The sequence below is a fragment of the Solea solea genome, chromosome 2 (assembly GCF_958295425.1).
Source record: "Solea solea chromosome 2, fSolSol10.1, whole genome shotgun sequence".
NCBI classification, from domain to species: Eukaryota; Metazoa; Chordata; class Actinopteri; order Pleuronectiformes; family Soleidae; genus Solea; species Solea solea.
In genome coordinates, this window is record NC_081135.1 from 1,540,111 (window position 1) to 1,563,378 (window position 23,268).

A 23,268-nucleotide genomic window follows, 5' to 3' on the forward strand; every position below is an offset into this window, starting at 1 on the left:
TAATTAATTAACTTCAGTAACCGACACTAATTAGAAAGTTAGAAAATCGGGATTTAGTTTAACTTTGCATCACACCTGTTTGTTATACTTTTAACTCCATCACAGCAAACGCTTTTATTGTGAAACACAGTTGGACTTTGTGTCTCTCGGCAACGACTTTGACAAAAGGACTTTTTCGAAGCTTCTACTGCGTCTTTTTAATCACAATATACAGTTACAATTGAGAGTTGTTTACAATCATCAGTTACACCATTACAAAATGTAAACATCATATTTAAACAGAAGTCTCTGTACCATAGTGTATATATATATATATGTATATATATATTACACGAGTACACGTACAGTAATAGCTACACCACATCAATTCATTACAATGGTTTCAATACTATCTACGGTCGAATGTCAAAGCAAACAAAATTCAAAAATATGAACGTGGTCATCATGTGAAGATGTACACGTTCAAAGTCATGCTTTGTGGTCTTTTGGAGTAAATGTAAAGCCTTGCTTTAAAGGAAGTAAGTGTGTGACAGGAGAGTGCCTTACTGAGACAAACACTAACTAACACGTGAATTAAATTAAAGGAAAACGGCTACACCTAAAAGCATCAGGTTGTGTCCAGGACAGAAAGCAGCTTGGTACACAAATCAAAACTAAAATATCACACATTAAAACAAATGTAAAACATGCATAACAGTTAGCTGAACATAGTTCAGAGTATTGGATGTGTCATAAGCACAATGCCACCAAGAGGCATTACTTTAGGCCCACGCTCGGACGCCCGGCTGACACACGGTGTCAGGAGGCCGGAGAGAAGGCGCTTCTTCAGTACACACTAAGGTTCCCTCATGTCAACAACGCGACAACAACGCGACGTGTACGCGTTTGTATATTTGTACAAAGTGACGCGTTGGACAGGAAAGAGTCCAGTGGGCTTCATGTAGCTGGTGATGCAACAGTAATGTGAGCTCACTGCTGGAACTCAACAATATTCAGTCTTTACTGACTGAATCATTTCAAGTTAAACAGATTCAAAATGCTTATTAGCATGGCATGTGGGGGTCTGTCCGCTCACTCTGTCATTTATAAATAAAAATCAGCTCAATGTTATTCATATAACCGGGTAGAATAAAGACGTTCACAGGCATTTTGAAGTGTGCTTGTCACAGAGAACCAGCCTGAGATACGGACGAGTACAGCATGTCGTCAAAAACAAAACAGTCATGTTCTGGATAGTAAAGTGTCAGTAAAATGTCATCAAAATGTCACAAAAGTCAGAGTAGATGTTGTCACAAATGGAAATAAAACTTCATATAATATGTGTTTTAAATGTCAAAGAATCTAGTGGAGTTTCATCAAAAATGGCCAAAATTTTAGGATAGCACGTCGTCAATATGTCATAGTCATCAAGCCAGTTGTTCTCTGTTAAAATGTTGCAAAAAATATCAAACATGTCAATAAAATGACACAAAAGTCACAGTATACTACGTCGTCAAAAAAACTTCATATTATATTATACATATTATAATGTGTTTAACAAATGAAGTAGAGTTTTATCAAAAATTTACGTCGTCAAAATGTCAAAAAAATGTCACGGTTGTCAAAACGTTTTTTTCTTGTGAAAATGTTACAAAACAATTGGATACAGTATCAACAAAATGACACAAAAGCCTCAGTATATCATGTGGACCAAATATGTGCTCAAAATGTCAAAAACATTTGTTACGTGGTCAAAATGTCCCAAAATAGTATCGTGCACGGTCAATAAAATGACACAAATGCCATATACTGTGTTGTCTCGATACCAAGAAACAAAGTCATGGTGTTGTATGTCGTCAGAAATGATGGCAGTGTAGTTTGTGAGCGTCTCAGGTTGGTTCTTTATCTTCAAACACTGCAAGAACGAAAAAATAAATAAAAATTAAAGTAATAATTAGACTAATTCACTCTCATTCTAAAATGGACAGTTTTTCTTTTACAGAACACAGGAGGTGTTCCTTCTGTTTATGAGCGTGAAGGGACCGTCTACAAATTGCAACCCCAAGAAATCAAATCTTCAATATCTTCACCATAATCCAGTATAGTGTCTATAAAATCAATACAGACTTCACTTATCCCTTATAGATAATACATATAAAATGTGGGGGAAAAAAATTACATTTCTGGGAATTTTTATTATCAATTAGTCTTTTTGTTACCCCAAATTGGTGTTTTTAGTATAATCTATGGGCGATAAAAAAAGTTTATAGTGATTATATAATGACCACAGTGTATTATGGTGAAGATATTAAGAAATATTCTGAATAAAAATCGCCAAAAGGTGCAAAAAAAAAAAAAGAGGTATGTTTTTGGCCAAAATAGGTGACGAGTTGAATAGGAATTTGTAGACGGTCCCTGCACAGAGGTTGTAGCTGATTTTCTGCTTTACTTTTTGTAGTAAAAATGATATTTTTCCCTTACCGGACTCTGGAGCTGGCTTTCGTAAAAGCCAGCTTCATGAAGAAGTCGCTTCACCTAAACAAAGTAGGCGGAAGGAACTCCTTAATGTTTCGTCACACATTGGAAGTAAAAGCTAAAATTTCCCATGAGGTCAAAGGTCGGGACGCGTGTTAAGCGAAGCACTGCAAACACATGAGTGTGTGTGTGTGTGTGTGTGTGTGTGTGTGTGTGACACTGTGTAGAACATCAGTGACTTTAGTTCATGATACAATTTGTATCAAACAAGGTTTTTTCTCTGTCTGACGCCGATTCAGCCGAGACCAGAGTCAGCAGGGAGTTTATGTTAAATATATTTACAGCAGCACATTATATACGTGTTTGGTTTGACGAGGAGGAGGAAGAGGAGGATGAGTGCCGTCTGTGGCAGAAACCAGAGCTGACCCAGAATAAAGGGCCAGAGAGAGAGAGAGAGATGTCCCTTACTAAAACTAAGGTACACACGACAGGGTCACCACCAGGACCACCGTCTTTCACCCGACACAACACACACACACACACACACACACACAGCAGTTTGAAACAGGAGACGACCAGATGGGAATTTACCACCGATTAAAGGTACAATATGCAACATTCAGCCTCACATTAGTCGATGTAAATGCACAGTAGATGACAGACTGAGCCATAAGATGTCTGACTAAGACGGGCAACCGGGCCACTTGAATAAATACTAGAATTTATCGCAAAGTACTAGAATTTGTCGCTTAATACTAAAATTTGTCACTAAATACTAGAATTTGTAACTCAACACATATCGGAAATAGTCTGGCTGGCTGATGCCGCTTTTAATTTGTAAAAAGTTGGAACTGGGAGTGACGTCGGCCCACGAGTTCCATCTGTGAAGTCAGAAATACAAAACGTGTCTCGGGCTAGCTGTCGTTAGCAATTCCAGTCGCTAAAAACGGTATCTTGGGCACACAAATTCACAAATGAATAAAAATGGAACACAGCGCACTGTGATTTCAACCTGCTGCGTTCAAAAGTGTCACGTCGACCACGTATATATATCGCGATTAGCTGAGTCATGCTAGTGAAAGCAAGAGGACATGACGTTGCCCTAGGTGTCCAGCAGAGGGCGTCGTCTGTGTGGATTTACTGCCAGAGAAAGCTCATCCTTTGGTAACAAAAGATTGGCTCTCAGTTATTGCATATTACACCTTTAAATTAAGAAATACACAAGTTAAATTAATTCAATTTGAATACATTACCCTTTTTTTTTTTCAGTAATGAAGTAGAAAATCTCCATCTGGTGCCAAAACACATGCGATTAAAATGTCTGAGAGTTTGAGTACAGTACAAACAAGTGTTTGCACACCGCCACTAATAATCTGAATGTGGTAAATAATCCATCAGTCAGTAAACAATAAAACAAAAAAGTGCCTTAATATTTTGAAGCATAACAAAATCCTTAAAAAATGATGCGCGACATTAAAATTGATGCTTTCTTACGCTCTTACGTGTGGTTGTATGAGGGACTGACTCTGGATTTACCAGCAAACAGCCTGAGACCACGGCGCAGGGACAAAACTCTCCTGCACCAAACCTCACTGAGAAAACCAGTGATTTCATCACATCACAGCACACAGGAGCTGTTGATGCACCGCTGCCTCCATCACTAAGGTCTAATGTGTCATATTTTTCAGTCTTTCATACAGATTCTCAGTGACACAAAGTGACCACAGGAGGCAGCAGCAGACCAGCAGCTCCTGTGTCACCATGAGCTAAAATCACTGATTTTCTCTATGGGGTTTGGTGTGGGCAGTTTACAAACTAACTACCGTCAGTATCTTATTAGACCTCAACTTCATGGTGAGAAAAACGATCCAAAAGCATTCCTGTGTTCCTCCATGCACGCCCGGCATGCTTCCCTGTGTTCTCCCCTCTCCTCCCGTCTTCAGTATCCTGACTGAGCTTTCTCTGCCAGGATGGCGGCTGCCAGCTGCTGGGGGTCAGTGATGTGGGGACTTCTGGCCATCACTCGACTCACCAGCTCCGAGGGAAAGATGTTGCACAGGTTGATGAACGCTTTCTCCCTCACGTCGCTGTAGCGGCCGTGCGCGGGCGACTCTGAGTGCTGCAGCATGTAGGAGGGAGGAGCGTGGGAGGGGATGGCGAGGTGGCCGCTGTGAGGCGGGTAAGGAGGGAGAGGGGAGCTGGAGGGATGAGGAGAGTGAGCAGGAGGCGGTGGGTGGTTCAGGTAATGTGTCGGGGACGGGTGGAGAGCCGGGTGAGAGGAGTGGTGCCGCTGGGCGTAGCCCTCCTCTGTCCAGGGGGGGGCGTGCCAGGACGACTGACGCGTGTCTGGCAGACTTTGGTACTCGTACCTGGACGGCGGCAGCGGTGGCTGTCGATAGTACGAGTCCCAGCTGGGCAGAGCTTTAGGCCGGTGGTGATGGTGCGACGTGGCGTGGTGTTCGTACAGACGTGAGTCCGACACGCTCTCGGCTCGCGTGGGGGCCAGGCAGCGACCCAGGGGAGAGCCGGGTGGGTGAGGGCTGCTCTGGGAGAGGGAGTGGTAGTCGCCCGGGCAGCTGGAGCGAGCGGCCAGCTGCTGGTGCTGGAGATGAGGCGGTAGCGGGTAGAGGGGGCGCTTTGGTGGAGCGTCAGGCGGAGGAGGCTGCTCGTGACCACAGCTCTGCCCACACGTCACACTCATGTGGTAGCTGTGCACGCCAGGGCTCGACGCGTGGCTGTGCGGGACATTGGGGTAATCGGGAGGCTGCAGAGCACACAGGTCGTGGTTTGACGGAGCGTGATGGGGATACAGTCGACCGTGAGGAGCAGAGAAGTGGACGTTGTCTTCCAGTAAAGCGTCAGGAGGACACCCGGGACACAGCCTCTCGCTGTACGAGTCGCAGCTGCTCCCGCAGCTCGCGCTGCTTTCGCTGCCGCACTCGGAGCCTGCTGAGCCCAGCGAGCCCAACCGCAGGTCTGCGTCGCCGGGGAAGCGACAGTCAGGACTCCGTCTGGAGGAGAGGCTCAGGCCGGAGTAGGCACGCGTTACCGAGTAGTAGCTCAGGTCTGGAGACTCACAGTGAGGGTAAAGGTCATGACTGGAGGCGGGGAGGAGACCGTGAGGAGTGGCAGCTCTGGACTGCTGCTCGTGGGGCAGGCTGAGGCCGGATGGAGGGCCTCCTGGGGCTGGAGACATGCAACTGCTACTAGAACTGCTGCTGCTGCTCTTTTGGCTTTCCATCCTCCCTTTAGCCAGCAGCAGCTTCTCCTCAGCGTCGCTGTACGACAGAGCGCGGATACTGGGGTCCGACTGCCTCTTCGAGGCGCTGCCTTTTTTGGCGTCAATGCTTCCTGCGGGCACGCTGTGGCTCTTCACCAGCCCAGCGTCTCCCTGGTTCTTTGTGGTGACGCAGGTCTTGGCGCTGGCTCGCAGCTCGTCCGCCACGGCGCGCTGAGGCTGAGCGCCTCTCTCTGGGTGGTAGTACTTACACTTGTGGCCATAAGTGCACTTTTTTCCTACAATGGAAAATGAAGAATGATTACACAACAAATATACAGAAGGAACAGTATATAAACAAACACTGACACAACAAACATGAGTACATGAGTCAGCCTTCTTTAAAGGGTGTTTGCACGAGCACCCGCCTAAGATAGACTTTTAATTACACTTAAAACACAAGGAAGCCTCATTTACAATATCCTAAAAGCAAGTTTGACAACCACTCACTCTCTCACACCAAAGTCTATTAAGAAAACCTTTGTTTTTACATCATAGAGACTCAGCAGCTGTTGTGACAAAAGTGACAAAATGATTTTGTCAAATTCTGTGTTTGAAATCCTTTATCCAGATTAACCTCAGTGACACAAAGTGACCACACGAGGCAGCTCCTGTGTCCCCGCGAGCTAAAATCACTGATTTTCTCTATGGGCTTTGGTGTGGGAGAGTGAGTGGTTACAAACTTCAGTTTCCTGTTATACTCAGAAGATATCGTAGATTTCAGGAGAGGAAAATTGCGTGTTTTTTTCTCACCGTATGGACAAGGCTGCTTCTTCTGCTCGGGCATGACGGGTCTTTTTCTCAGGAAGTTGTCTAAGCTGGGGCCGTGGCGACCAAGAGGGTCATCAGGAGGCATGAATCTGAGCGACAAAGGGCCAGATATTTACACAACACAGTCGAATGAAATGGGATTTCCATCATTTTCAGTCTTGTCCTGGTGTTTAAGTGTTGTGTTATTGAGCTGTCCAGTTAACAGACAGGAAACTAATATACTAAACTACTATGTGTGGCAAGAAAAACACAGATTTCAACTGAAAATGAATGTAAAAATGTGGAAAATTGTCTTTGTATCCACATATATGTAGCAAATATTAAACAAGATGTAAATAGGAAGACAAGTGATGATTATTAGTTATTCTTCTCAAATTTAAAAAAGGAAAATAGCACTAAAACTCATTCATTAATTCATTCTCTCCCACATAATACACAAATAACATTAGAGACAGTTCCCAGTTGATTTTAATCTCTGAAGCTTGTTCTTATGGAATAAACAGCTGATAAATGATGATAAGTACTATATTCTCTCTAGCTTTTGTTTAGATCTGACATGTTTGCTCATCTGCAAACTACATTTTGCACATGTATCCACCTGCTGTCACACATTTATTTCCCAGTTTTGGGATCAACAAAGTATCCATCTATGGAGGAAATGAAGAAAATAATCCTAACCCTAAAGCACATGTTTTAACGTCTTTATATCTCTTAAAATCACACTAACGGCTCCACTTACTTGTCGTTGACGAACGAGTACATGAGCAGCCGCTCGTCGATGAACTTCTTCCACTCGGGCTTCTCGTTGGCCAGATCCCTGTAGTTATCGTTGGAGACGATGATGCCGTCTGACTCGTACGCCAGCTTGACGATGAAGCGGTCGTCGTAGCAGACCACGCGGCGGCCTTGGACGCGGCGCGACGGCGTGAACACCAGGATCTTCTCCTTCTCCAGGCGACGCAGGATCTCCTGATCTGTGGACGAGGACATTACGTCACAACTGGATCTCAACGAGTGTGTGTGTGTGTGTGTGTCGCTCGCTCTCACCCGTTATCGGAGCATCAGGGCGGGACTGCTCCTTCCTCCATGCAGGCACAAACACTGTGATGTCATGATGACCGCGCTCTAAGAACCAGTCCACAGCCAGCTGGATGCCCTGGCATGAAAACACTTCCTTGTTGCCATGACTACAGGACACAAGACAAAGGGTAGAAGGTTATTATTTCTTCTCTCCGTGTCTTTATGGTGATGCAACGACACGTCATTAGGAACACTTGGATACGTTCTTTATTAAAGAGATAGTTCAGGTTTTTAAGTGTGATTTTGGCCATTTAAGAAAAATGACCTGTTGAAGTCTATGATAGCTGAAAATAATGTTTGACACTTTATCTCGTCATCACACTGGAAACTCAAGTTTATTATCCACTCACTCTCCTGCAGACTAAAAATGAAGTTTTTCTCTATGGACTTTGGTGCAAGAGTGGCACAGAGGTGTCCGTGTCTTAGCACCTCACACATCCACATTTCAAAAACCTTAACCCCTTGATTTTGTGGTGGTCCCGCAACAACAGGTGTCCCTAATAAACTGAGCAGAAGCTGCTCACCTCATGGCTACGTTACTGCCGTCCACCACGACTGGCCGCAGGTTGTCCTGGTCACACAGAGAGTCCGACAGACACGGTGAGTCCGACCTCTGAGTGTCCAGCACATCGGAGCAGGCGCACGACGAGGACGAGGAGGAGGACGAGGACGAGGTGGACGCCAGCGACGCGGGCGGCTGCTCGCCGTCCGTCTTGGTGCCCAGCTTGACCAGCTCTCCCAGGATGTCGTTGATGAGCGTGTCTGGACCCAGCTTGGACAGCACCAGCCGCACCGTGTCCTCGGAGTAGCCCAGTTTCAGGGCAAACTCCAGCTTCGCCTGGTACCCCTTCCCTCCCGCTTCTGCTTTAGCCGGAGTGGGCGGACAACCAAGCGGGTTCTTGCGTGGTGAAGTGGGCGGAGACTGAGCAGATGAGTCTCGCTCAGGCTCTGATGAGAGTTCAGCAGGAGGCTCAGGAGGCTCAGGAGGTTCAGGAGGTCCCTCGGTGCCCAAGTCCACACACTGGGTCCGACAGAGCGGCTGGTGCGTGATCTTGCTGTGAGCGGACGCTCCCTCTCCTCCGTCCACAGTGTGGGCGGAGCTGGAAGACAACGACGGATCACAAATGGCATCAGAGACGGCGGCGGTTTCCTCCGCCACAGCAGGGAGGGGGGAGTTTTCCCCCTGCTCCTCCATAGCAGGGGGTCCGTCAGCACTGCCAGCCTGTGGATGCAGATACAGGATTACCACACAACACCACACACACACACACACACACACACACACACACACACACCTCTGCTCAATTTACATTATCTGGATCATCATGAGTGAAGAAAACAGTTAATATTTCCCATAAATGACTTGAAAACAGTTTTGAGTCTTTCTTTTGTCGTCATGATATTATGTAACGTTCCTTGTATTTGTTTGTTTTCGTTGTCTTGTGACATTTTTGGGAACTTTATGATTATTTTCTGTCACGTTAGTCACATGATTTTCCACGATATTGAAGTCACTATACAGTATTTTCGTGGTAATATATGATTGCGACATTTAAGACATGAAACGTTATTATTATGATACTATATTATTGCGATATTTAAGTCACAATACAATTTTATCACCATACTATATTATCGCGATATTTAAGACATAATACGTTTTTTATCACGATACTATAATCATGATATTTAAGGTATGATACGTTATTATCACAATATTTAAGTCACAATACAATATTATCACGATACTATAATCATGATATTTAAGGTATGATACGTTATTATCACAATATTTAAGTCACAATACAATATTATCACGATACTACATTAACGCAATATTTAAGTCAAAATTCAGTTTTATCACTATACTATATTAACGTGATATTTAAGTCAGGCTATGATACTATCAGGATACTTTATCGCAATATATACAGTAAGTCACAATACAATATTATTACTATACTATATTATTGTGATATTTAAGTCACAATGCAATATTATCACTATACGGACGCAATATTTAAGGCACAATATCACTATACTGTATTATCGTGATATTTAGATTCTAGATCAAATTAAATATATAATTTAAAGTATATCATTGTTAGTGACTGAGGTGAGGATAATGGTGGTGCCTACCTGCCGGTCAGCCCCAGCTACGTGGAGATACTCCAGATCCAGCTCCAGGTCGAGGATGTGTCCTGCTCCTGCCTCCTCATGGTCCTTCTGACCCATGGGTCTGTCACAGACATCCAGCACCGCGGGCCGACTGCTGCCCTCTCACGCAGCTCCACTCATCAGTGACTGAACACAGACACAGACACAGTGAGCACAGCATAAAGCAACACGTGGAAAGATTTCTGACAATATTTTAATGAAAAACCGGACCAGCGATGTGTTGGAATTTGCATTCAGCTTTCATCGCTAAATGAAAAGTCAACAGCAGATGTCATTTTAGGGAAATGTGACCTGGAACGGAACAATATTATATAATAACAGAGAGTTCAACTTCAGCCGACGTGACATTAGGTCACAATACAATATTATCACGATATTTAAGTCACAATACAATATTATCATGATATTTAAGTCACAATACAATATTATCATGATATTTAAGTCACAATTCAATATTATCATGATATTTAAGTCACAATTCAATATTATCACGATATTTAAGTCACAATACAATATTATCACGATATTTAAGTCACAATTCAATATTATCACGATATTTAAGTCACAATACAATATTATCACGATATTTAAGTCACAATACAATATTGTCACGATATTTAAGTCACAACACAATATTATCAGGATATTTAAGTCACAATTAAATATTATCACGATATTTAAGTCACAATTAAATATTATCACGATATTTAAGTCACGATACGATTTTATCACAATACTATATAATCCCGATATTTAAGTCATGATACGAAATGATCACAATACTATATTATCGCAATATTTAGGTCACAATAAGTTTACTGTTCATTTGTCAATTAAACAATTCGATATAAACAAAATATTGCGATATTTCACTATCAATTTCCACCACCTAGTTTTTTGTTTTAATTTTTTTTTTTACAATTTTGGGGTTTGCAATATTTTTTATTAGTTTATCTATTTAATCTGTATTTGCTCATACATTTTTTTTTCCAATTTTACAAATACTAACCAAATGACGGTAGATTAAAAACAGAAGGCCGTTTGTTTGTTTTTTCATTTTTTTCCCAGCTATCTCAACGTTATTTTGAATTCCAATTATTTGGTGTGTGGGGACATGTGCTGAGGGAGTGACGGTGACACAAAGAGACGTTGGGGCCTCTCGCTCTAATTAATGGACTCTTTTGGTTGATGTTTTTTTGTGTGTCTGTCTGGCCACAGTGTTTTTATAGCGCCACGCCACCGCACATTAATCTACACAGAGACAGAGGGTGAACTGTTTTAACAACCGTTAGCTATGAGGCCGCCGGCCCCTCCCCCTTATATTCTACCTGCTAATTAAACTCCATATGCTTCTTCCCACTCGAGTGGCTGAGTCACTCGGGTTAAACACAGAGGCTCCACATTATATCTGCAAAACATGCTCCCTTCTTTACCTCACTGATATACAGCATTTTTCAACTGGAAACTCAACCGTTCTCTCTCCCACACCAAACTCCATAGAGAAAATCAGTGATTTTAGCTCGCAGGGACACAGGAGGTGCTGGTCTACTCCTGCCTCGTGTGGTCACTCTGTGTCACTCAGGTCAATCTGAACAAAGGATTTTAAACACAGAATTTCACAAAATGACACATTTGAACTTAGTGACGGAGGCAGCAGTGGATCAACAACTCCTGTGTGCTGTGATGTTAAATCGCTGATTTTCTCTATGGGGTTTGGTGCAAGTGGACTGAGCTGTTTAGAAAGCAATAGAAAGTATATTTTCCAGGAGGAAAAAAACCTTTTATTGTGTTAGCTTTAAATGAAGTGTCTATAATCTATAGTCTTTGTTGTTGTTTAAGAATTATATATTTTATCGGTTGTCTCAATTGTAGTCCTTATTTTCTGTCCCGAGTGTTATTTTAATTCTGAAGGAGCAAAAATTCTAATAATCAGACCTGGCGTAATCTCAAGGTCATATTTACCTGCAGATTGTGAGTATGTGCATGAAGCTTGAACCTCAAACACATGATGGAAGTCAGGGGAAGTGACTTAAACGAAGCTGGGGGAGGGGGTGGGGCACAAATGGGCTGCATTTTATGAAAAGGGGGCTGCCTAGCAACATGGCCTGAGCAACTGTTGCTAAGCTACAGCTGTTGAAGGCATTCTCCCCTTCCAAAATGCCACGACAGAGGCTGCAGGGGCGTTCAGCCGCTGACACACACACACACACGCAGGCAGGTTTTGTGTGTGTGAGGGGGGCAGGCGGGGCTTAAGTGTGCCTCGCTGGCAACCCACTCTGCTTCCCCAAGACAATGGATGTGAAAGGAGTGATTAGGACGAAGAACTTAGCTTCAGCTACACACACACACACACACACAGTGACTCATACATTCAATGCACAAAATACTTTTATAAAACAAAACAACAAAATATCCAGATTAACGTCATCCAGTCTACAGATTAACTGCGATAAAAATCATTCTCTATAATTCAGGGCATTTAAAGCTAAACTTATATTTGATTATTTAATGGGGATGGGTCTAAAAAAAAATTTATATTCTATCCTGATATTGCAAAGAACTAAAATTATGAAGATATTTCACATAATTCCAAAGTAAAAGTGGGAGGAGCATTCAACAAACACACATAATAGTCCACAAAGTAAATAAACCCTGCTGATACCTTATTATTATTGTTTTAAAATGTTTATTTTTATAAATACACTCACCTGTTCCTCTGTATTTGTCACAGCGTGAGTTGTTCTTAGGAGCAGCTTTATGTCTTTAATGTCTTTTATTATGACTGTTAACTGTTCTTTAAGTCTTTTACTTTGGTATAACTGTTCATAAATGTGCTTTATAAAGAAATTGGGATATAATCCAGCAAATAATCAAATAATCATGCCTGTCAACTAAAGTGAGTCTAAGAACACAAGGCTCTTTAAAAATGTTAGAAATTAAACTATACTGAAGAATATTTTTTAGAATTCTGTGAATTGCAACGGTTTTGGCCTTCATCACGTAGACGTGACACGACATTTACACTCTTTAACAGTCGAAATTAATGTGGAAATATCTGGTTACCTGTTTCTTACTTTACTAGGGATTATATATTTTTTTTAAATGTTATTGCTGCAAATATTCACCTGCTTTTTAAATCCAAATGTCCGATAAATATGAACTTAAATATGAATGTAAACTGATTATTTTCATTATCAATTAATTTTCCTTGATTAATCAGGCTCTCATTCGGTCCATAATGTCTTGTTTTGTCCACAAACCAAAAAAGTATTGCGTTTTAAGGAATTCTTTGTTATTATGTCACAAATAAAGCAGAAAATATTCACCTTTAAGAAGCTGAAAACAACAATTAATGCATTATAAAATGTGTTGAGGATTCATTTAGAGAAACCAGATCAACCAAACAACTTGACGATGATAAATAAACGACTGTTTTCCAAAAATCCCTGTTGAATAAAAAGTGATGGAAAAACACTGGCTCTTCCTCTGAGGCACGCATGTGAATTCAACGCTTTATTGGACGACGACATAAAAAGAGTCCGAAATAGAACAAATAAAGTGACGCATTTGCAATTTTGCTAATAGAAACGAGGGGGGTTTTATTTTGAAAATATCCCGCTTAATCTACGATGCCGAGTCTTAACGGACCAACGGCAGAGAGCGTGTGTGTGTGTCTCCAGAGATTCAGGGTGAGTGGGTGCATCTTTCAAATATCAGCCGATGACACACACACACACACACAGCTCTGCAGCCTTTGACAGAGACAGTGATGAATATGTAACACAGTCTTTACGGAGCTTTGTGTAAGAGTGTATGACAGAGGGGGGACAGGGGACAGAGGGAGGTAAAGGGTTATGGGGGGGCTCCGGGGGTGTCTGAGAGGGACACAGAGGACGGGGACGGGGGTGGTTTGTCTGGTAGCACAAACGACACTGTGCAAAACTTAATGGAATAAATGGGCAGAATAATCAGCAGGGGAGGGAGAGAGGGAGACTTTCCCCGCCAGTCGTGGGGCAACAGATGTCTGGTGGTGAGCGTGTCCTCACAACACACACACACACAGCCATGTCTGCAGAGGACCAATGAGACGGCAGCAGAACACACACAAGGATACAAAATCAACAACCATCAGCCTGATGTGACCTCAACAAACACAAACACACACAGCCTTATCACTAACCTTAACCACAACTAGTTAATGCTTAACCCTAACCATAACCTAACCCCAATTCACACAGTCATCAGCTGCAGGTACACAGAAACAAACGGAAGATTTAAAGGGATATTTCAGGTTTCTTGGAATGTGGTCATGTGACTACGGCGACATTATTGTTGTTAACAAAATAAAATCCACATCCACCTTTAAGTCTACAACATGTCATCATAACACGTTGACATGTTGATCTCACTGTTAGACAAACTGGACACTCAAGTGTGTAAAACCACTCACTCTCCCACACCAAACCCCATAGAGAGAGAAATTTGTGTTTGGAATCCTTCATTCAGATGACCCTCAGTGACACAAAGTGACCACAGGGGGCAGCAGTAGACCAGCGGCTCCTGTGTGCACGCAAGCTTAACTCACTGATGTTTCCTATGGAATTTGGTGCAGCAAATCTAAGATTTAAGCGCTGGTGCAGATTTAAATGAGATTTACGGTTACTTCAATCAAACTGGATTATCCCTTAAAGCAGAGTCAGGGCAGGTGACTCACAGTCAGCTCTACAAACTATAACGACTCCCCGGGATCCTCAGATTATGTGGTGATAAAATGACAGTTCAGATTACTGCTGCTAATTTCATTACTTTACTTCAAACTCATTTTAAATCCAGCATATCAATCATCAGGGGTTCCAATTCAAGCACTTTCCAGGTCAATTTCCACACTTTCCACACATTATAGACTCTCAAACTTACTCAAACTATCTAATCACTATTTCAAGCACTTTCAAGGATTTCAAGCACCCGTAGGAACCTTGTAATCCTGTAATCCAGCCCAGATGAGAAAAAGGGAGAATCTACATATGTAAATACTAAAAAAAACAAAAGAGTCAGTAGCTGACAATTTAAAAACTTACCAGGCCTTTAAAAGAAACACAAGTGCTTTATCTCATGTTTGCATCATTTTAATCCAGACTTTTTTTTCCCCACAGCAGCTTAATCCAAAATTTTCAAAGAGTTTCCGAGCTGCAGGTGAAGCACAGACGGGCGCAGCACTTTCCTCCAGAGCTGCAGGAGCAGGACAACGTTGGACAATGAGCAGCAGAGCAGATGGAGCGACAATGTCCCCTCGTCCAGAGTGGCAGCTCCTCCACCAATCACAGCGCAGAGGGCTTTTACGACGAGGAAGAGGAGGAGGAGGAGGAGGGGCTGCCGGCAACTGCTCGCAACACCCAGTTTCCCCAAGGCACGCGTACACAACACACACACACACACACACACACACACACACACACACACACACACACACACTTGTGTCATCAGTGTGAAAGGACTCCCTCCCCTGTGTGGCCGATGAATCAGCGCGGGGTGGGCGGCCGAACAATAGAGGCTCACAATGGGAGGCTGGGGAGGGCAGCTGCAGCGTGAGGGCCGGGGCTATTACAGCCCGGGGCAGCTATACACAACACCTGGCTGCAGAGACACAGGCCCTCTCCTCTCTTTGTCCTCCGGGCTTAGGGGGGGGGAGGCTCTAACAGAGAGAAAAATGGGGGGAGTGTGGTCGGCCTGAAAGAGCAGAGGGCAGGAGGAAAGAGGAGAGTGTGGCCGGGGCTCAAAGGGTGAAAGGACGAGTGCTGGGGGGTGAGCGACATCAAAAAGTTTAATGTCCACATGAGGACGAGGAGGTGGACCTGCTCGTCTTTGTTGTGGCACACTTAGGGGCAGATGACTCGGAAACACCAAGCTTTTATGTGCAGAGGGAATTATTAGATTAACTGTCTTACTTTTGCTGCCCAACCGTGTTAATTTACACATTTTTGTTCTCAAAAACTTTTATCAGCACCATATCAGTATCGGCTGATATTGGCGTTAAAATCGCAAGTAGTTCTCAAAAGTTTTATACAAAGAAAACCACCTGAGAAAATGCAATGTCACAGTTCATAGGTCACGGGCTGATTCTTACTCGATTAATCATCTTACTTTTGCTGCTTATTCATGTTTATTTACTACGGGTGGAAATCCACGATACGATATTATCACACTATGATATGACCATGATATTTAAGTCACGATACGATATTATCACACTATGATATGACCATGATATTTAAGTCACGATACGATATTATCACACTATGATATTACCACGATATTTAAGTCACGATACGATATTATCACACTATATTACCACGATATTTAAGTCACGATACGATATTATCACACTATGATATTACCACGATATTTAAGTCACGATACGATATTATCACACTATGATATTTAAGTCACGATACGATATTATCACACTATGATATTACCACGATATTATGATACCGTGATATTCAAGTCAAGATACAACATTATCACAATGTTTAAGTCACAATATGATGTTATCACGATATTTGAGTCACGATAAGATATTATATCAATTACAGTACAATGTTATCACAACATTATTTAGATCACAATACGATAAATCCAGGATACGATATTATCACACTATGATATTACTGCGATATTTAAGTCAGAATACGATGTTATTGTGATATATTAATGTATTCATGATACAAAATGAATACATATGGGAATAAGTTAATATTAAGTGTCCTGGTGGAGGCTGCAGGTTTGAGACCTGGGTTCTTCCAACATGATGACATAAAACTGACTGATTACATAAGCCACGAAGACCTGTCACTGTAGTGTTCATGTGCACACTGACTATGAATACATGAATATATATACAGTATGTATATATATATATAATATATAATATATTTGAACTAGTATAGCAGCTGAAAGTGAAGTTTGCAGAGTAAAAGAAAGTCGCTTCCAGTCGACACAGGAGGCTCAACAGGAGGAACAACTGCCTGATTGAATAACACTGTGTGTGTGTGTGTGTGTGTGTGTGATAGGGCTGATCTGAAACAGCAGCTGACCAACGACACTGTGTCCAAACACACACACACACACACACACACACACAGACAGAGGAGCACTCTGTCAGCCATCTGTCGCAGCAAACAGGTGTGTGTGTGTGTATGTGTGCGCGTGCTGCTGATCCCCGGCAACAGCAGCAGCAACAACAGGATGATCCTCTTTCACTTTAAAGTATGACACACATCAGCTCCAAAGACTCAACAGAGACCAAACAAAGCAGCTTCAAGGCGGACAAAAACACTTCAAGAGGAGATGAAAATACTCTGCTAACGTCAATTATTATCCAGTTATCTGCTTCATTTATCAGGAAAATATTAGTATTGATCCCAATGTGATGTTGTGACTTTTAAAAATTGCTTAAAAAACAGAATTTTCCTCAAAAAAAGGACTGAAATTGCGCGAAGTTTATAGGTCACGATTATAATCAACACTGGCTAATTCTTAATGATTAATCATCTTTCTTTTGCTGCTTATTCATGTTTATTTACTACAGGTGGAAGTCACCCACAAGACGATATCACAATATGATATCCCGATATTCAAGTCATGATACGATATATCACAATACGTTTAAGTCATGACATCATATTATCAATATATTTAAGTCATGATACGATGTTATCACACTATTTAAGTCACAATACGATGTTATCACGATATTATTTAAGATGATGTTATTGGGATATTTCAGTCAAGATGTGGCGTTATTGCAATGTTTAAGTCAGGATACAATATTCTTGAATGTATTGTTTTGTCCACAAAGCAAATTAATTCAGTTAATGATTTAATGATTTCTTTGTTATGCGGAGCAAAAAAAAAAACCAGAAAATATTCACATTTACAAAGCTGAAAAATCTGAGGAACTGGTTTTAATGATTGACAACTCATGGGCCATCGTCTCAAGAAATGTCACAATTATCGACAATAATCAAATTCTTCTGAAAAAAATGAATCTAAGAACCTTAAATAATCTAAAACAAACATTAAAAATGATTAACATGCACAAACAGACCCAGGACTCCGCAACAGGAGGAGACCTCATGACCTCTGTGACCTCTGCTCTGACCCCAGCAACCGAAAACAACCGACACCAACAGCCAGTTTCCACATGAGTCACTCAAATCTAGGGATGGAATCTTCCGATACCAACAATAAGTATACAGCACTGTATTTTGACCCATTCTAAAAATCGAATGCACCAAAAGTGTAACAATTATTCTGAAATGGGTGAAGTTAAAATGTTGTAACAGCTTTTAATTCTTCGTCTGTACTTAGTGACGCTGTAATGCGACTACGGAAGATGATAAGTGCCATGTTTAAAAATATTCACGTGAGAATTTTCATCTTTAAATGCTGAATTATGGCCTTTTTTATTTTGGTAAAATTTTGTTTCCAAGAATTATTCCCACGTGTGACCCTAACCCTCTTCCCTAGTTACCAAAACATTACTACTGCCAAAAAATACAACAAAACATCACTTTTTAATCATATAATACATTGTGTATTATAAACATTTGATTTTTTAGCGTTTATTTATATGTTTGATATTTTTATACCTTATTTTATTTATTCTCTGCCTTTTTTTTTGGCTGAAGTCGACTCATTTTTCTACAGCGATTTAAAAAATATTCTGATTTTGATTTAAAAACATTTCTTATGTTAACATATATGCAACCAAAAGTAATGAATAAATAAATCACTAGGACTGTGCTGCAGGTTGACAAGAAAAGACAAAATCTTGTGTACATTTTTTAACTTTTTTTCCAACCACAATTGTTGCTATAAAGGGAAATTTGCCACACCAGACTCGTTGGGAGTGATTTTTATCGCGATGTTTGGTAATATCGTGTAGATTATTGTCCAGTTCCTTAGCATTGATTTTTATTATGTTTCTTTGGGTAAAACAACAATACTCTCGTTAAAAAAATAGTTTTGTTACCCCCCCCCCCCCACCACACACACACAAAATTCTAAATAAAATAAAATAAATAAAACAAAACATATAAATGACTAGGACTGTGCTGCAGGTTGACAAGAAAATACAATATTTTTAACTTTTTTCAATCACTATTATTGCGATAAAGAGCAATTTGCCACAGCAGACTGGTTGAGAGTGATTTTTATCGCGATGTTTGACAATATCGTGCAGATTATTGTGCGGTTCGTTGGCGTGGGAGCGCGCGCAGCCGCGTGCACGTACGGCCACTGCGAAGCATCCTCGTCACGACCTCGCTGCAGCTGCTTCCACCGACACCAACCTGCGGCTCCTCCGGCGGAACGTGACCGCTCAGAGGGCGTGTTGTGCGGGTACTGACCTGTGAGGCGCCGCCGGAGCTGGAGCCGGAGCCGCTTCGTGTCCGACAGAGAGCAGAAGCAGCGTCTGGATGTTCCCATCACACACTGGCGACGACGACGCTAAACATCCGGCCTGGCTTTTTGCGGCGTGACACAGCTGAGCTGCGTCAAAGCCACAGCACACAGCGACGAGGGCACTTCCGGTCCTGTGACGCTTCAAAATAGGAGCAAACGCGCAGTTAAATGACAGAACATAAACACAATAAGTGAATTAACGTGGCGTATTTACCTGTAAAAAAAACAAACCCCAGTGTCTGTTTCCAACTTTGTTAGAATTCAACATGAAAACCACGAAAGACGACACTGCCGCTACACCGGAAGCGCCGCTTCAAAACTTCCCTATTGCGTCATTTCCTGTTGTGTCACGTGCCTCCTTGTTTTGTTTTCGCCAGCGCCATCTTGTGGCTCATGTGTATACATGGGTACCCACCAAGGTTATAATAATATGTATTGGATTTGTCATTAGTTTTTATTTCGTTTTTAAAATGAGTTGGTTTTAATTCGTTTTTATTTGTTGTGAATGTCTAGTTTTTTGGTAATAAATAAAAATACAGCATTATGTATGAAATACATTTCATACATAATAATATAGTCATCATTTTTCTTTAAACACTACTTTTAAATTTTTTTTTAATTATTAACTATAATAACAACCTTGATACTACTAAGTAAAGATATAATAAAATAAAATAAACATGTTTAAAAGGACAGAAAAGAGACAGCACAATTGTAGAAAATCTGCAACATCTGACCAAACTTTTCATCAAAACTGAAAGTTAATTAAGATATCTACACTCAGTATGTTGTTCATTATATTTTATGGAGACTGCAAATGCAGAGATAAAACACCACACTGTAAATTACTTCTCATTTTATTCAATGAAAAAAAAAAGACCTTCAGGAAAATACAGTAATTCCCATAGTACACACAGAGAGGACATAAATTAGAGAGGCGTGGCAGAGAGACAGAGAGAGAGAGAGATAGAGGTTTGAGGGGAAACGTCACCTGGCAGCTGGAGAACATTCGCTCCACGCCGCCTCACTGCAGGATGTCAAGGAATCAGTAAAAATCACACTCTTGAACACGAGCTTTAAGCCGATTTGTTCCCGTACACAAAAAACAAAACGTCTAAATGATAGTACAAAAAAAAAGGGAATAATACAAATTACCTTCAAGATAAACCATAAATATTCATATTGATGCACATTGGTTTAAAACAAAAACGCCTGTAAACATTGTCAACATAATAATTGCATTACGATAGAAGAAAAACAAAAACCTCCCACCGCTGCAGTCACTTACGTATCTGAAGGTGATAGAAGTCGCAGAAACGAGACTTTAAAAAAAAAAACTAACGTCCGAGGTTCAGAAGATGCTGCTCAGTCTGGAGTGGTTTATGTTGTTGTTTTTGTAACACAGCGATTAGAACGGGTGATTTTTGAGTTTTTCAGGAGTCAGTGAAGGCACCGCCGCGCCCACTAAAGTCTCACCGCCACCGACGGATCTGACCTTTCAGTGATGCATTTTTAAAACAATAAAAAAAAGTGACAAACTTTCGTTTCAGGGCACGATTGAGGAGGAAAAATCAGATTAAAAAAGGTAAAAATACAAATCTGGGTTGTGTTTTGTTACTATTTTGATGCTCAGTTTATCGTTTTAACTCATTTAATGTGAATTATGTTGTGGTTTCTTTGCTCTCCTGTGACTGTAAACTGAATTATCTTTGGTTTGTGGACTATTTTTGAGATACGGGGAACTTAAATTCATCGTTTGTCAGTAAGTTATTTGAGCTTCTTAAACATTGAGTTATGTCCTGGTTTCTTTGGTTTATGATATTAACCCAGAAAAAAGAAGATAATCATGAGTTGCAAGCCTTTTTTTATGATTATTGAGTATGTTCTAAGGCAGACTTTAAGGTAAGGTTTCCTCTTCGATAATTGATAATGGAGCTCGAGGTGCACGAGGAGGAGGCGGAGCCTCTTCTTCATGTGTGTGTGTGGAGTGTGATTCTTCTCAAACCCTCATCGGTGACATCTTCGCTCGCCTTCAGTCCCTCGCGGTCACGCCTGCCCACCGGCCTCCATGCTACTATATCGGCCGCCTGCTAATAATTATTCTGCTAATTCACAGTTTATCCTAGCCCTACTTATGAGCGATGGCGGTTAAAGGGAGAATCCACCTTTTTTTTAACTGCTGACAAACCTCACATTTTTGGGGTCTTTTGTTGTTGTTGTTGTTGTTGTTGTTGTCGTCGTCGTTCTGTGGCCAGTAGTGATATAAATACTGTAAGATTACTCAGTGTCGTGCATGTGTTCACTCATGCAGTTCTTTTTGGGCAGAAAAAACATAACGTTTGGTGTCGAGCACGTCAACAAGTAAACTTTACTCGTATGTCAGCGAGTTAAAGGACCAGTGTGGGACATTTAAAGGGTAGGAATTGAATAAAACACATTGAAGTAGTGTTTGTATAAGTGTAAAATCACTTTAGTTAAGGGACTTGATATCAGAGCCATGTTTGTCTGCAATCTCACCACTAGATGTCACTAATTCTGGGCCTTTAACTGAGGACTGTTGGATTCTCCCTATAAAAGTCATCTTTTAGGTGCGTCCTTATGTGTTCTTATGCTTTATCGATGTGCAGCGAGTCACATACAAAATATACAGTGTATTTAAAAACAAAAACAAGGGGCTAATTTTGTTAATAACACCAACAAAAAAAAAGGAAAAGAAAAAAAGAGAGCAACATGCGGTCATAGACAGGGCGAACGTCTCTCCGACGCGACCTACAGTACGTACTCGAGGCAAAGTGGTCAAAGCGGTGTCGGGTTAAACGCCGGGAGAGTGGAGTCTGTACACACTGATATCCAGTACCCTGTTCACTCGTGGATATATCAAGAAGGTCCCTTAACAAAGTCTTCACTTTAAGGAGGAGAAGGCAAAAAAGTGAAGACGCAGGCAGATTTTTTTTTTTGTTTACATCGTTTACGGGAGCAAAAAAACAAACTGTGAACTACTAACATGCTTTAACGCCAGTTAAAGGTCCAGCGTGTGAGGAGAGACTGAATATACGACCCATACGCGTGTTTGTCTGAGTGTGCGATCACTTTAAAATAAAGACACGTTTACCCCGGCGGCCATTTTGTGCCGCCTGAACGGACAAAGCAGTGTTTTTGAAGAACCGTACTCACGCAAACAAACCAACACAGAGAAGCTAGATGAAGGAAAAACTAACTCTTACACACTGGACCTTTCATTTCACGGACTGAACTCGGCTGCAGCTGAAGGTCGTGGCACGTACGTTATCCGCGTTCTTCCCGTCTGTTTGCTGCCACGTGAACGCGATGCAAAGTTCTACTATGACACATAAAGATTTACCGTCGACAGGCGACAGGTCCTGCGTCCCGACGAGTAAGAGGAGGAGGAAAAGGAGGTGGGGAGGGGGTTTCGTGTTTTTTTAACGAATACACTGAGTGACAGGAACACACACACACACACACCCATCATCCCTTGCTTCTTCTCGTGGTTACAGTCCGATCCGTTTGTTTGTTTGTTTGTTTGTTTGTTTACCCGAGGCTTCTCCAGCTCAGGCTTGGTTGTCTTCTTCTTCTTCATCGGTGTCAGTATCATAGTCACAATCGTCGTCTGCTGGTCACGGCGTAGGCGTGCGGTCAAACTACCAGCTCATGAGGGACGTGCGTCCCAGAGTCATGAAGTAAACCTGACTGGCTCCTCCTTGACGCACGGACGCAAAGAAGACCTGACAGACGAGGAGAAGACAAACAAACGTGAGTCTATATAATCTTAATAACATGTCTGCTGCATTATCTCACTGTGACATAAACTTTTTCAGGCTGTAAACTGGAGTTTGTAAACCACTCGCTCTCCCACACCAAACACCATAGAGAAAGTCAGTGATTTTAGCTCGCGGGGACCTGTAGGAAAAGTCTCATGTTGACTTGAGTGACGTGTACATCAGAGGTCTCAAACCTGCGGCGCGCAGACCACATGTGGCCCTCCAATCAATATCAAGTGTTAATGAGTTATGACCAGACCTCCA

The 23,268-nt window shown here is 41.7% G+C and overlaps 2 protein-coding genes across 13 annotated transcripts in view; both read right to left on the minus strand.

Moving 5' to 3' along the window:
- Window positions 1–182: 182 nt before the first annotated feature.
- On the minus strand, window positions 183–19,564 carry LOC131446050 (probable ribonuclease ZC3H12C). Of its 3 annotated transcripts, XM_058617006.1 has the most exons (9): window positions 19,440–19,564; window positions 19,171–19,364; window positions 14,839–15,140; window positions 9,722–9,886; window positions 8,107–8,804; window positions 7,550–7,689; window positions 7,242–7,476; window positions 6,485–6,591; window positions 183–5,970 (listed from the first exon to the last, which is right to left on the minus strand). In XM_058617006.1, the coding sequence occupies exons 4-9, from the start codon at window positions 9,815–9,817 to the stop codon at window positions 4,394–4,396; spliced, it is 2,853 nt and encodes a 950-aa protein (XP_058472989.1). In that variant the 5' UTR covers window positions 9,818–9,886; window positions 14,839–15,140; window positions 19,171–19,364; window positions 19,440–19,564; the 3' UTR covers window positions 183–4,393. The 3 variants fall into 3 exon arrangements, with proteins under 3 accessions (XP_058472989.1, XP_058472968.1, XP_058472978.1); XM_058616985.1 differs by lacking the exon at window positions 14,839–15,140; XM_058616995.1 differs by lacking the exon at window positions 14,839–15,140 and having other exon boundaries at window positions 19,457–19,535.
- Window positions 19,565–20,064: 500 nt separating this feature from the next.
- LOC131455528 (mitogen-activated protein kinase kinase kinase kinase 4-like) overlaps window positions 20,065–23,268 on the minus strand; it is a 44,409-nt gene continuing 41,205 nt past the window's right edge. For all 10 annotated transcript variants that reach the window (XM_058623209.1, XM_058623204.1, XM_058623208.1 and 7 more), the window contains one exon: window positions 20,065–22,968. In XM_058623209.1, coding sequence (XP_058479192.1) covers window positions 22,885–22,968 — 84 coding nt within the window. In that variant the 3' untranslated portion in view covers window positions 20,065–22,884. The remainder of the gene's footprint in view (window positions 22,969–23,268) is intronic.

Excerpts from the sequence above, each read along its gene's own strand:
- LOC131446050 (XM_058616985.1), bottom strand. The coding sequence starts at position 9,817 with ATGGGTCAGAAGGACCATGAGGAGGCAGGAGCAGGACACATCCTCGAC. Across the intron at positions 7,690-8,106 it reads GGCAGTAACGTAGCCATGAG|TCATGGCAACAAGGAAGTGT; the intron begins GTGAGCAGCTTC and ends TGTGTCCTGTAG. Across the intron at positions 7,477-7,549 it reads CCCTGATGCTCCGATAACGG|ATCAGGAGATCCTGCGTCGC; the intron begins GTGAGAGCGAGC and ends CCTCGTCCACAG.